The sequence below is a fragment of the Corvus brachyrhynchos genome, unplaced genomic scaffold, assembly GCF_000691975.1.
Source record: "Corvus brachyrhynchos isolate BGI_N302 unplaced genomic scaffold, ASM69197v1 scaffold87, whole genome shotgun sequence".
NCBI lineage: Eukaryota > Metazoa > Chordata > Aves > Passeriformes > Corvidae > Corvus > Corvus brachyrhynchos.
In genome coordinates, this window is record NW_008239767.1 from 4951009 (window position 1) to 4965195 (window position 14187).

At 36.5% G+C, this 14187-nt stretch overlaps 1 protein-coding gene across 2 annotated transcripts in view; it reads right to left on the minus strand.

The window, feature by feature from the left end:
• Positions 1-14187, minus strand: part of RNGTT (RNA guanylyltransferase and 5'-phosphatase) — a 166918-nt gene that overhangs the window by 126849 nt on the left and 25882 nt on the right. For both annotated transcript variants that reach the window (XM_017742904.1, XM_008640252.2), the window contains exon 8: positions 2785-2920. In XM_017742904.1, coding sequence (XP_017598393.1) covers positions 2785-2920 — 136 coding nt within the window. The remainder of the gene's footprint in view (positions 1-2784; positions 2921-14187) is intronic.

Consider the following 14187-nt stretch of genomic DNA (forward strand, 5'->3'; position numbering starts at 1 on the left):
CGAGAAAGCTCCTGAAAATAGCTATTTAGTTTTTTTGCATGACAGCCAAAACATTTGAACAAAACTCTATGCATTCTCTCAGTGGATGCAAAACACTTGGATTCTAAAGGCATAAGTCACACTAGTCACCTGCAGGTGACAAATTAGCTTTAATGAGCTTTGCAGAAAACTTTCTTCCATGACAGGAAAACAATTGCAACTGAAGAGCTGGAGATGAGCACAGTGTTGCAGGAGATCTGTCATCACCCAAGATGTAACTGGTCACATAAGAACTGCTTGCAAGTAGTTTCAGTCTGAAGTGAACCACAAACGCATCTGAAATTCTCAAAGATAACGACATGAAAGGCTTACACCAGAGGCCTTAAAGCAAGTGAATAGATGCCTGAATGCATGGAAATTGCCTTTATGAAAGTTTCATGTATACTGTCATTCTAAATAATGTTAGGGGGAATTACCTAATCTTTTGTATTTTTAAAACCAGTAGTTGTTTGCTTCATGGCACTGATATTTTTGTTCTCTCTTTCCTTTTTTCTCATATTTTTAAGAATACTGTAAAGCAATACCAATTGGGCCACCTCATTCTATACTTTCACTCCCTGAAAGAGAGAAACCTACTTCAAGGACACCAAGTATGAACTACTTCAGCCTGTAATTAAAGAATTAACTTCAACAGCCCTTCAAGCACAAACTAGAAAAATATGTCAATAGAGAAAAAGCCAACTTCTTCCCACAGATTTAAAAAATAAAATAAAATAAATCATGCATATATCTAGAGTAAAGGATCACTCATGGAAATTTTCATTTGGCATCAACATAAAACAAATATTCAATTACAAAGTTAAGCTCTTCTGACACTTCAAATAATAGGCAAGTCTTGTCCTCAAACCTGTTAAAGGAATTTCAATTGAAAAAAAATATTCCATCAACAGCTTTTTATTTAATTGACCATACTGAAACAAATTTAGAAATCTGTACTATGGAAAGTATTTATCCATTGAAAGGTTTTTATTTTATCTCAGGGTACTTCAGTCAATCAGTACTTGTTCATTTCATGTCATTTTGCTTTTCACTTTATTAAAAAAAAATGTGGGAGGGAAAACAATCACAGTAAGACTGATTTTATGCCAATAAAGTGAAACACCAAAAATGCACTGTAACAGTCAAACTTTTACAGAACAACAAATTAAGCAAAGTTATAGTTCATGCTATGGGTACCTGAGAGAACTTCAGCTATTCTTAAGAGACTTAAATCAATAAATCTGGGAACACAAAACACCAGATCAGAGACCTTCTTCCATGCCCCACAGCTACGTTATGCACTTATCTCAATATCCCTGTCTTCCACCATGTACATATCAGCCACCTTTACTAAAACATCTGTTTTGAAAGAAAAAAAATAATTAAATAAATAAATGAAAGAGCACCCATTTCCCTCAAGAACACCTAGGATTGCACCATATGGACACTGGCAAGTCATTACTTTCTCAAGAGCCTTAGAAGTAGCAGGGGAAAAAACCAGCAGTACCAGGCTTTTTATCTCAAAAGTATGGAACCTAATGTATGTCATTAAGAATAATATTATGTATATCATTAGGGAGCTGCCTGGCTGAAGAGGCTCCTACCAGACATGACAGCTTGTGCAACCACTTTTGAGCTGAAAGCATGGCATTTCTTGCATTATGCTCTCAATTTTTCAGTGAAGTAGAGGTGGTGAAAAATATTCCATTAGCTGCTTCTCTGTCCCTGAGTACATTGTTCTTTGCAGTAATTATCCTCACAGATTCAATTTATACATGCTTCACATGTAAATGTGTGTTCAGTAAGACAGATCAGTCACAGAAGTGACATTTCAAGAAGAATACTGAGAACAAGGGCCTGAGAAAGGAAAGCAAGTTAATAAAGACAATATGGTCTCCTATATCTGAAAAGTGCATTAGGCTTCAGAAGATCAATATGGAAGATATCTCAGGTATAAAAATACTTCATCAAGCAGGAATTACAGCAATGTAGAAAGTATCCAATGCTACTGAAACTTAATAGGAAACTGCATTGATCTATTAGTGTAAGAGCTAATGAAGTTCTTTTGGTCATATGAAATAGGACAGTCAAGAAAGAAATAATTTCTTCTTGTGGCTATTCTGAAAAGTTTACCACCAGTAATCCAGTCCAGCCTCCAAACCACAAATACAGATGTTTTACAGCTTGTTTTACAAGTGGCTCAAAGAATTCATTAGCAAGTTTACATAATTTAAATTAGCATAGCAATTTAGAAATGTTTTAGCCTTAAACAAATATAACTAAGCCATTTCCAAATTATTCAAAAATTCAGATCAGCTGAAAATAAAGGTAACAGAAACAAAGACATCAATTCACAAAAGTGTAGCAAAAGATGAAGCAAATTTTATCAAATTTTAAAATCATTTCCATGAGCTGTATAAAACTGACCATGTTTGCTATTACTTTTTTATGTAGCAAGAGATGAAGTTCTGCAATAATTTTTTTAGATTCTCTTCAAGTCTTTTCTCATATTCAGAGAATGCCATCCATCTCAATACCTTGATTTATTTCAAAGACAAACAGCTCCCCCCAGAGCAGTCATCAATGCCATTCCGTAGGTAAGTAATTTCTTATAAAATGCAATTCCCGCATCCAGCCAGTGACTGAATCTATATTCCTCCTGAAATCCTATGATTCACTGATCCAGGCCTAAAAATTTGGCCCTGTTCATGAACAAAAGCAAACAGCACATTAATTGTTACAATAATTATACAGTACACTCCTTACCCCATCTAGAAGAGTGTTTGTTAGGTGTGTGCGAAGATCTTTACGAAATGGAAATTCCAGGTTGGATACATGAAAAATGGAATTGTCTCTATCAATCATATAAACTTCATTCTTGCCATCAATCAGCATCATGTACCTGCAAAGGCAGTGTTAAGATATTATAATTACAGGTATATCCTCAAAATCTCTTATCATTTTTTTTTTTACATTAAGTGTTAAAAACAAATAATCATGACAGATACTATTAAAAAAACATTTTAAAAGGATTTTTTTACACTTAAAACCTGTAAACTGACCAAGGGAATATCCCAGACCATACAATGTTGCTCTCAGCAATAAAAAATGGGAAAAAGAGGAGGAAGGAGGAGACATTTGGAGTCATGGGTTTTTTCTTCCCAAGTCACCTTTGTGAATGATGAAGCCCAGCTTTCCTGGAAATGGCTAAATCCCTGCCTGCCAATGAGAAATAGTGAATCAATTCCTTATTTTTCCTTATATTTATCTCAACCCCTGAGCTTTCTCACTTTTACCCTTCTGATTCTCTCCCCCATCTCCCTACAAGGGGGAGAGAGCAAGTGGCTGTGTGGCCTTAGTTGCTACAGGAGTCGAACCAGCCCACAACTTAAATATTCCTTTCACATGGACAAACACTGCCAGGCTACAATTCTTCAAATGAGTCCATGTGACAGACCTCTTAAAGCCCCTGGAGAATTTTCACTGGCATTCTGTATGGAAACAAAGTTTTTGTTAAGCACACCTATCTGCATGCCATCTTCCTTCACAACTAGATGATCTGGATGTTCCCTTCCAATTCAAATCATTCTATGATTTCTATGAGTCTGTATCTTACTTCAGAGATGCTGAGAAACAGCACATGCTGACTTTGAAGACAGAAAAAAATTTCGTCTCAGGACAGTAAATTACTTTCATGTAGACCCATTTGTCTGGGGCTCATGGTAATATATCTGTCCAACTTAGAATCTGAACAAGTTCTCTGCTTGGGAAAGACATTAAACTGATCCAGATATGTCTCATTTTGAAAGTAGTCTTTTTGAGGTTTTGTTAGCTGAATGGCTGAAAACTCCTCTACCCTCCCAATTTAATAAACTACTGAACTAAAACTCTGAATGTGGTCCAAACAACAGAACTTAACAAAATTCTAATTACTACCAACATAAGACAGAAAAAATTTGGTCAAGGATGGACTGACAAACAGAAGTGTTCTATGAGCAGCTAAAAACTAAAAATGTGCAAGAAGCAAAAGAGATAGGCAGGGTTTTGGTGAAACTGAATTTATCAGTTATTGAGGGATTTGGGCTGGTTGGTTGGTTGAGGTTTTTTGTATGTTTGCTTGTTTCACTCTTAAGTGCATGTGCTTAATGTCAAGTTTAAAGTTTTCTCCAGATAACACTACAGGCATTCATGGAGAAATCTTGTAGACTGCTGATCAGTACATTTCTGAATATTATTTCGACGTACCATGGCCATTTATATTTTAAGAAGTTAATTAAGGTATCAGCAGATAAGCACTTACACCAGAATAAAGAACATGCCTCTGGGCAACACCCCAAAGGCAAAGAAAGAAGAGCAATGATTTCTCAAATACATTCACTGGAGACAGAACACAGGAACTTAACTGCCATGCAATTGCACTGCCCACTGTGAACACTACTTGCTATTACAGCTGTACATTTATTACTAATTACCTCTATTGTGTGAGCACCCAAAAGCTCCAATTAGTAACCAGGCCCCATTGTTTTAAATTCTGGGCAAGTACACAAGATGACATGGTCCTACATCAGATGGCTCAATCCAAATGTAAAACCAGACAAGTGAATAAAAGAACAAAGGCAGAGCAGCAATAAGAGCAGTAACAGAACTGCTCATTCACCTTTCAAAACTATACATGGAAATAGAGAACCATCATCATCTCTCGAAACTGTCAGTCCAATCACTACCAACTAGTCAGTTTCCACTGAAACAAATTCTGACAAATAAAGGGTCACGGCGTCCACACAGATTAATCTCACAAACAGATAAAATATCTAGTCACAGAAACAGTAAAATCTGAAGTTTCATTAGAAGCTACTTTTCATTCACTTCTGATCCTGAGGCAAGGGCCGTTATTAATTCTAATTGGGCATTATTATTAACACAATAATTCAAGAAACAGGATGAAAATTTCATTAGCAGAGTGACAGCTCTTGGCATTACACAGACAGATCTCCAAATCACCTACCAGAGTATTAATAACTTTAATCTTTAAATTTTAAAAAATGTCAACTATCAAATAAAGTTTTTTCTTCAGAAATCAACTATTTTTAGCATACCCAAATAAAGGCAACTGTATCAAACACTCATTTGCCTCCACACATGTGCTGTATCAAGCAGTCCACATCAGTTGGGCCCGAAATAAAAGCTAAAAGAATTATTAGACTTCCATTTTCAGTTGAGTTTCTTTTGGTAGTGGTGGTAGGTTTTTGGTTTTTACACAGTTTTGAAGCTGACAGGAGCTACAGTGAAAATCCTAAGTTAAAAACTGAGGTTTTTCCTTTATGCAGATGTTTATAACTTTTCATCATTAAATTTGAAAGTACTTTTCAGGAAAATATTACTTATTGCAAAATAAGGCAACTTACTTGGTATCCCTCAACCTACGGTCATCGAGATTAAGGAACAAGAACAGAACTGCATTTCCCAAGCTCCAAATCCAATACTATACCCATTGGAACACGTGGCCTCTGCCCTCTTTTACAAATTATTAGGATTCACAAAACTGGGTTTGAAAATTCTCCCCCAACACAGTACCTCACTGCACATGGTGTAGTGCTTGCCAAAACATACTTACCATAAAACTAATGGCCTATGCATTCACAGAAGTTTTGCCTCTGACTTCAATTTTGTGATGTGCTTTATCTGTAAGTTCTTTCTCTCAGCCAAAATCACAGCAACCATCTCAGCAATAAGGTTACATATGTTAATTTTGTGCTTTATATGAGTTTTAAAACCTTAAGTATAATATAAAAATATAACACAGCTTCTTCAAACTTTAAAATCTCATTTTCTCAGTTTGAGTTCAACACACAAGTAATTTTCTGGAAAAAAAATCTACAAGTAGCAAATGGATTAGAAATATTGTTTCAAAGGAAGCTTAAAAATTCAGCTCCTCTAGGAGCCTTCTTTGCCCTGCAGTATTTCTTTAGACAGGCTATATCAAAGAAGATTATTTATTTCAACACAGTGCCGCCGTCCCTGCTTTATTTTTATTTTTATTTTTTAAATATGCCTGTGTCTGTATTATCACATTAAAGAATGCAAAATATAAGAAATTCCATCATCAACTCTAAGCACAAAATACACAGCAGCTCTCCATTCCCAAGGGAGTTCATTACACAGCCTGGAATTCAGTCTTGTGAAAGTGCTGCCCTCCCACACAAATAAGCATTACCCAAATATGAATAGCAATTAGCATCTCTAATATGCTCGCTGACGCAGAGGCAACAACAAAATCCTGTTGTAGATATGATTTTCAATTTCTTAATTTCCTTTTATGATTGGCAGTGCTTCAAAACCACAAGCTTGTTGCCAGTCTGTAGATTGATCACTTAAGACAAGGCCAAGTCACACGAGTGCTTTCCTTCGGACCCTGCCACTCCCTCCTGCCAAGAAAGCATCAGCTTCTGGCCAGATCCATCAAACACTGAGGGAAAGGCCAGGAGAATGAAAATTAATGACCGCCCTTTATCCACTGACAGTAGGAGATCATCTATCTGTGTCACTAAGCTGCTGCAGTTCCATGTCCTGATCCGAATTCAGACTGTGGTGGATTTAGCGTAAGTTTAAATTAGAAGAGTTTGAAGCTGGCCTGTGGCACATGGAGCAAAAGACCCTAAATCCCAATAAACGGGGAAGGCTCAGCTTGCTTTCTTCTGTTAATTGCTGCTGGCAATGGTTATTGCTTCAAACTATGTCTCCACAAGGATGACAAAGCCTGGATACAGGGACACTAACACAGGAACTTACAAGAAGACTTACAACATTATTTTCAACGTGTAAACAAAAGGAAAACAATGTCTTTTTAATCAGCACACTGACAGTTCTGTCACAAACCACCTTCTCCAAAGTCGCACACATGTTGTCATTTGCATAAATACACAGCATACCAGCCAGCAAGAAACATTTCTTGCTACATGCATAAGCTGCTGTAGAATTATGTATTCAACAGTCCAAACTACAAATAATTTTTTTACAAACACACACACAGACCTTTGGAATTTAGTCTGCTCTGAGTATACCAACACTTTGTATTTCTCTCACATATTTCTCGGTTAAGGTATGCCATCAACAGTCTCCACAGCATTTTAAACCAAAAAATCCCTTAGATTGTGACTGACAGTCATTTCCAATTAACAGCCTCCAGCTCCAATATTTCTCATTCATGACCTTGCATTTTCTACTACTAAATATCCTTCCAGTTTTATTATTCTGCTCCTCAGTGAATTCAGTGGCTGATCTCCCTCATTTGTTTATCAGAACATACTTGGATTATGTTTCAAAATACTTAATGATAAAACAAAACTAATATTCAGGTCTCTACTTGTGGCTTTTTATGCATTTTCTTTCAAAACCATCCACTGCCATTTTCTTTCAATCGGTTCTTTACCTATCTTAGAACTCTAGCAATCTTCTTAGCCTCATTCTCTCTAATAAATAGAAATTTTGTCTAAGTCCAGAAGCATGAGATATACCAGTCTTCCTAGGTAAAAACCGCAATTTTTCCCTTATACAAACTCCTACCAAAATGGCTGAACACAGAGGAAATGCCATTCCTCATCTATACTGCAGACATGTTCCTCAGTCACAGTAATTCTGAGTAATTCTATTAACTACTGCCCTTAGGGCAACCAAACCTGTCATCTAATAAAGAGAAAACCTGCATTTTTGATCTATTTTTACCTCTCATTACAACCATAGTGATTTAAATTTAAAGTAAAGCCTTAACATGAATGATCCAAGCTTAGCTTCTAAAATCAAGACTTTTTTTCCCTCAATATTAAAATACTGTTACTAGGCTCTTGTTTAGTACATAAATGTATCTTGTATATATCTTACTACACTCAGAAGCACCTGGATTTGTCACCTGTTAAAATTCTCCACCAATCCTCCACCCTCATAAGAAGGTAGAATTCAGCTTCTGGTTAACTTCCACAGTTGTAAGGTGCCTCCATGGGATGAAATGACCCATTCCCTGTGCTTCAAAACTGTCTTGGTTAAACTCTCATTATGGAGGTCAAGACACAGCTTGCATTAGATGTTCAAGTGTGCTCATAGTGACAACTCTGACCAGGCATCTGCAGGAGATTCAGCAGTAACCCGGAAGTTTTCCTTAACAATCCTGTAGTGATTTTTTTAAAATCTGAACTCTGTAACAACTTTTTATCCTTCAGTTATTAGGAAAATAAAATATTATTCTTCACATTTTATTTTGCATCTTTCCTAAACGGAATGAATGCTTTCCAATATTCATGTTACAGTTAAGAAAGTTATCCTAGTTCATCTGCTACACCAACATCTAATTTCATGAGAAATCAGAATGTTTCCAACATCCAGCCTCCTCATATTCTGAATCACTCATTCAAGATACCACTTGACTCAAGGCTACTACAGAAAAAAAATAATTTTCTTGTCTTATTGATCACCTCATATATCACAGTAGAAGGGCTATGCTTGATTTTGATAGTCATAATATCATTTCAGGTGGAAAAGACCTTTAGGATAATTGAGTCCAAATGTAAGCCTAACACTGCAAAGTCCACCAACAAACCATGTCCCAAAGTGTCACATCTACATGTCTTCTGCATACCTCCAGGCATTGATGAATTGACCTTCACCAATCACCCTGCTTAATTGAGAACAAAGAATTTCATTTCCACAAGATTAGTTGAGATAGTATTCCAGACAATGAAGTAACCTTGTCAAGTCACCACTGTAAGTTAAGAGATACCACACAGCTGACACAGCTTTTCAACCTCCAAAATTTTTACTACTCATCAGTCTCCTCCACAGTTATCTCACTCAGCATCAAAATCTTTTTCTTATTCTTGCCTGCCACCACTCTCCTTTAAACTCTGAATGCAAGTTTCCCCTTTCATTTGTTCCCCTTGACAACGCAAGGTCCAGAGGAGAGATTTTGTGACTGTTACGGCCCTGAATATCATGAAAAGTGAGGGAGTATATCTGCAGATGGCATTTACTACAGAAAGCTTCAATATGTCCAGAACTACAGGAACAAACACTGCAAGTTTTGATATCCAAAGAGTACCACAGCCAGGAAGAGAGGAAATGCAACCACACTTCCCCACCTTACAAGGTTCTAAATTAACTGTCAGCTGAGAAAGCTCATACAGCAGCTACTTTTTAGTGGTCAGTGACAGCACGGAACTGCAGCTGCAGCCAAACAAGCAAACAAACAAAACAAAACAAATCAGCAAACAAATAATTAGGTCAGATAATGAACAGGGTAGTGCAAAATACAGAAATAATGTTGCATCATTATACAACTTTATGGTATCCCCTCACCCAGGATATAGTGTGCACCAGCATTAATAGAGAAGTCAGTTTTTGAATAAAGGAGACAACAGCAACACTAAGGACCATGGAAAAATGCATAAGAAGTGTGGAAACTAGTATAATTTCTCCTAATCAAGTATCACAGTTTATACTGAGCTCAAACTTTGGCTTTTCCTGTTTTATAAATTTATAAAAGATGAAGATGTTTTAATTAATTTAACAGATGGCAAATTCAAAACCAGTGTAAAACTACATTTCCTATCTAAAGTATTATTAGACTGTGAAACTGCTGGTAAAACCAAGAATTTAGCAAGGTTAAAAAGGACTATCCAGTCACAGTGTTTTTCTTGTCTGTCTTTCAGGGTTTTAATTAAGTTAGAGTGCTATAGAGGTTTTGTTTCTTTATTTTTAGAAGGATATTAAACCTTATGGGTTAAATTTAAAGTTGTCTTGTAATCATTATTTGACTTACAACAAAGGGTAAATTAAACTACAACTACTACATACCGAAGAGCTCTTATAGTGCACTATGACGTGATTTGTCTGATGTGAAACAAAAGAACTGTTAGCAAGCTAGAAAAGATATGACCCAGTAACAGCCTGTATATTAACAGATTAATTTTTAAAACGAGATTCTCTTTGTTTCACCCAAATTTCAATGATGCTAAGTGCATTTCTAAACCAGTGATAGGAACACTGTTGAAAACCAACTGCATGATATATAATGTTCTGATTACTTTTTTCTAAAGCTGTAAGATTAATGGAACAAACTATATCTCAAGCTTGACTGAACTCCTGAACTCATAATTTTTACGGTTGTTGTTGTTGTTATTATCTTCATTATTTATTGCAGATAGAGTTTCAAGCTTGCTTGAACTTCTTTGGCTCCATCCCTCTCCACAAACCTTTATCTGAAAATATCTTGGAGGTATAGGACAAAATTCATGCCTGAAGCAACAGGCTAAAAAAAATATATAAGAAATAACAAATTAATTTAGCATTACATGACAAATAGCTACATTCCTTCTTTCCCCAAGCAAGTGAACCATATTGTCTCTCACGGAGAGCCATAACAGAGCAGTCATGAAAAGAGTAACACAGCTTTGAAAAAGGAGATCCCCTCAGCTTGGAACTGATTTATGCCAGAGCGTATTCTGGGTCAATTCTGTCTGCATTGCCAGCACAAGCCACAGCAGGAACACAGCTGCCATTTGTGCTCACAGAATAGACCAGCTCCAAGAGAAAGGGATGCCCTAGATTTCTGTATAGTTCAACTTCACAAACTGAATGTCATTCTTCCCTGACTGAACATAAGCCATTACGCTTCATGGATGTGTCTGTAATCCCTCCCAGGAGAACCAGCAGCACAGAATGTACTGTTCCACTATTAAAAGTGGTCTGGGAGAAAGGAAAATAAATAAATAAACCCGTAATCATTGATACTGGTTGCTTGCAAATCAGATATACATGCAGGCACACCCTTTATCTGGATCTTATTAGAACATTTTAGGGACTACAGTTGAATATTCTAAGATCAGTATTCACAGCACAAGCTACGCAATAAGCATTTTAATGCATTACCTATTTATAAATAAACAAAAGAGCTTGCTCAGAAGACAATCTGTTCAAATACTCAAATAGTTACATATGAATAATCAGAGCCCAGAACTGTGACCATAAAACTTCTTGAGTGTTGTCAAGAGGCTTCAGAACTGTGAAGAACCAGGCCTGCTGTTTCACAGAATACACTGCCTGTATAGTATCACATCAGCAGAGCTCCTTAACCACTTAAAGAAGGGGCACAAATCCAACAGATTTCTTCTACCACGTCTTTTCAGAGTTCTGACAGTGTTGCAAGCACATACAAATGAGAAACCACAACCTAGAGTAAGAATGCTTTCTTTGGCCATTCAAGTCAATTTGGAGCCAAATGAAGAATGACATGTTCAGTCACACCTGTTTATTCATCCCTCTACATTGACTCAGTGACTGTAAAAGGAAGATTTCAGGAGATGAAGAAGCAACAAAGTCATATGGATGTGCCTTAGTAATAAATACATAAATGCACCATCACTGGACCCCTGCAAAGAAAACCCAACACAAAACCAGACATACTTTTATATCAAATGGCTCCATACATTAGTCCAAGAGTTTATGACATTCTGTGCTGCCTCATTTGACTTACAGTCTCCCAATCAAGAGACACCTCTCCTGGTTCAAAATTAATAGTTAAACAAAATGAATGAGTTGCCTGGTGATGCCCACAAGTCCGGCTACCAAAACCTTTTCTGCTGTCAAAGTCTGCTAGGCAAAGTCTAGACATGCCCTCAATGCCAGTACAGTAGGGAAAACAGGGGAAAACGACAACATGGCAACAGGTGGAGATAATGAAGCCGCCTTGTACTAGACCTTCCTTGCCCTGAGCTGGAATATCTTTACCTACAGACAGGGGAAATGCTAAACAAATTGGGAGTGCCCTTAATCCAAACTCAGTTTATCAAAGTTTTATTTTCACACTCTCAAATGAAAATTCAATTAAGCATACTATATTTATGGGTTCTAATGCTGTGGAAAACAGGCCAGTATTAGTCTTGTAATCCCAAATTTACTGCCCAACACAATTGTACAGGACAATTATCAAGATGCAGAATGAGCAACAACTCACATATCAGCTCCTAAACCTCCAACTCTTCTCTAGAGTCAAAACACATAATTCCTGCCTCCTCATCCCATCTCCTCTTCCTCTCCTACCTAAACACACAAAATAAAGCCACGAATTAGGCATCTCCTTTTTTGAAAATTAAGAGGACTGCTGTCTAACATTGTGCTTAACATCTATGAATTGCTCTTTTCAGCAATAATTAGAAAGGCAGTTTATACATTTTAATCCTGAACCATTTATGTGATCTTTATGTACTTTTGCAGAACCTTCTGACATTATGTTATCATTACACACTTCAAAGTTAAACTGCAGATTCCTAACAACTGCCACTACTGTAGTTTATAAAAGATATTTATTTAGAGCTTTTAATCTTGACTCCCCTTAGATATATTATTCAAAATAAAGTCAATGAAATAAAGTTCACATGGATTGCAGCCTCATTCTCAACAAAAATTCTTCCATTTACAGAGGTAGATGTACAGAACTAGTTTAAAAATGGATGAGCTTGTTTTCCCCTAAAGAATAGTTAAAATAATTATGAAGAAGGACCCCAAGGGACTATGGCATGTAAACAAAAACTGTATTTTTTCCCCATGACCTTAAAAACATGACATAAAAACACAGTGCGGAGATTGGAAGACTGGACTAGGAACAGTCACTTTAAACTTTAAAGTAAGGGTTTTGGTTCCAAATCTCTTACTTTAGGTGTCACTCCATTCTGACAATTTCATGCAAATAATAATAGAAAAACCCTTATAACTAGTTCTTTGAGACAGTCAATGAAAATAATACAAATGTCTGAAGAATGGCTGTCCTACACACATAAATGATGTGTAATTACCAGCTGAGGCTTTGCCTATTGCTGACAGTTACATAAGCACAACTGAATCAAGCTCATTTAACTTGGAATCAAATAACTTGGGTTAAACCCAGTTGTTCACAAAACCTGTCACTCCCATAAAAAAAAATTCATTTGGCCCTGAAAAGTCTATTCAGCACGTGCCCAACACTGGAAATTTCCGTCCTTTAAAATTTCACCCCACTGGAACATGCCACAGCCACAGAGAAAGGGACACACAACACTAATGGTGCAAAACTGATGAATATTTAAGTCTATTTCTTAAGATAAGTGGGGAGAGGAAGAAGGAAAAGGAAAGGAAGGTGTGGTTTAAAAGCAGCCAGATGATTCTCGTGTGGGTTCTTAACCCTATCCTATGACGAGGAGGCCAACATTCCTTCCTTACTCCAAGATCATAAACATGTATTAACCCTAAATGTGATTCAATGATAAGACACTCAAAACACAATTTATAATAATTTGCTTTCTCAGTAGCTATCTGGGTCAAAAGGGAAGGTGCCCAGGAAGGGAGTATTCATACCTTGAGAAATGCTCTTTTACTCATAAATGCTTTGTTTTGATTAACAACCCTTAACTTTCCTTCTAACACAATTTCTGAAGATGTCTGAAAATCTCAGCACCCTACATTTTTGTCCCCCTACTCTAAATTAAGGAAGAATGCACTAACAATTGTGTAAACCTCTGCTTCAGGAACTTTCTACTACTGGGCATAAAATTTCACATCCATGAGAATCTGGTCATGTAATTTGTACAATCTGAAAATTAATCTATGGCTTCTTTCTCATTCCCAATAGTCTCCTTCAAGTTCAACTCCACATTAATATCTTTGCTCCCAGGAGACAAGCTTTCCATTCTCCAGATCTGCTTTCATGGCAATCTGGTCTCTTGTTCTTAATAATGAGTTCTCAAGTGTATAGATTTGGGGTTTAATTGGATTAGTACTACTCTCCAATCTTCTCTGTCCTCCTTCATTCTCATTATTATCTCAACTTTCTCTCCTCTCTCAGGGATAATAGTTGAATGGGTTCATGGAAAAACTATCTTTTCTTTAAGCCTTTAAAGACAGGCAACCATTTTGCTTCCTTGCCACCTAATCTGGGCTAGTATCTTTTACCTCTTAATTTCTAAAACAAACAAACACCTAGTTTTTGTTTATTTTTTTTTTTAAAGTTGTTCTTTAGCAGTGATGACTTTTTCACAATTTATTCTGGACCAAATGACTTTTGGATAATTTCTCATATTACAAATTTGCAATTTCTCAGTTATGCATGTAAGCTTCATCTCATCATGTAAAGGATCAAAGAATAGGGAA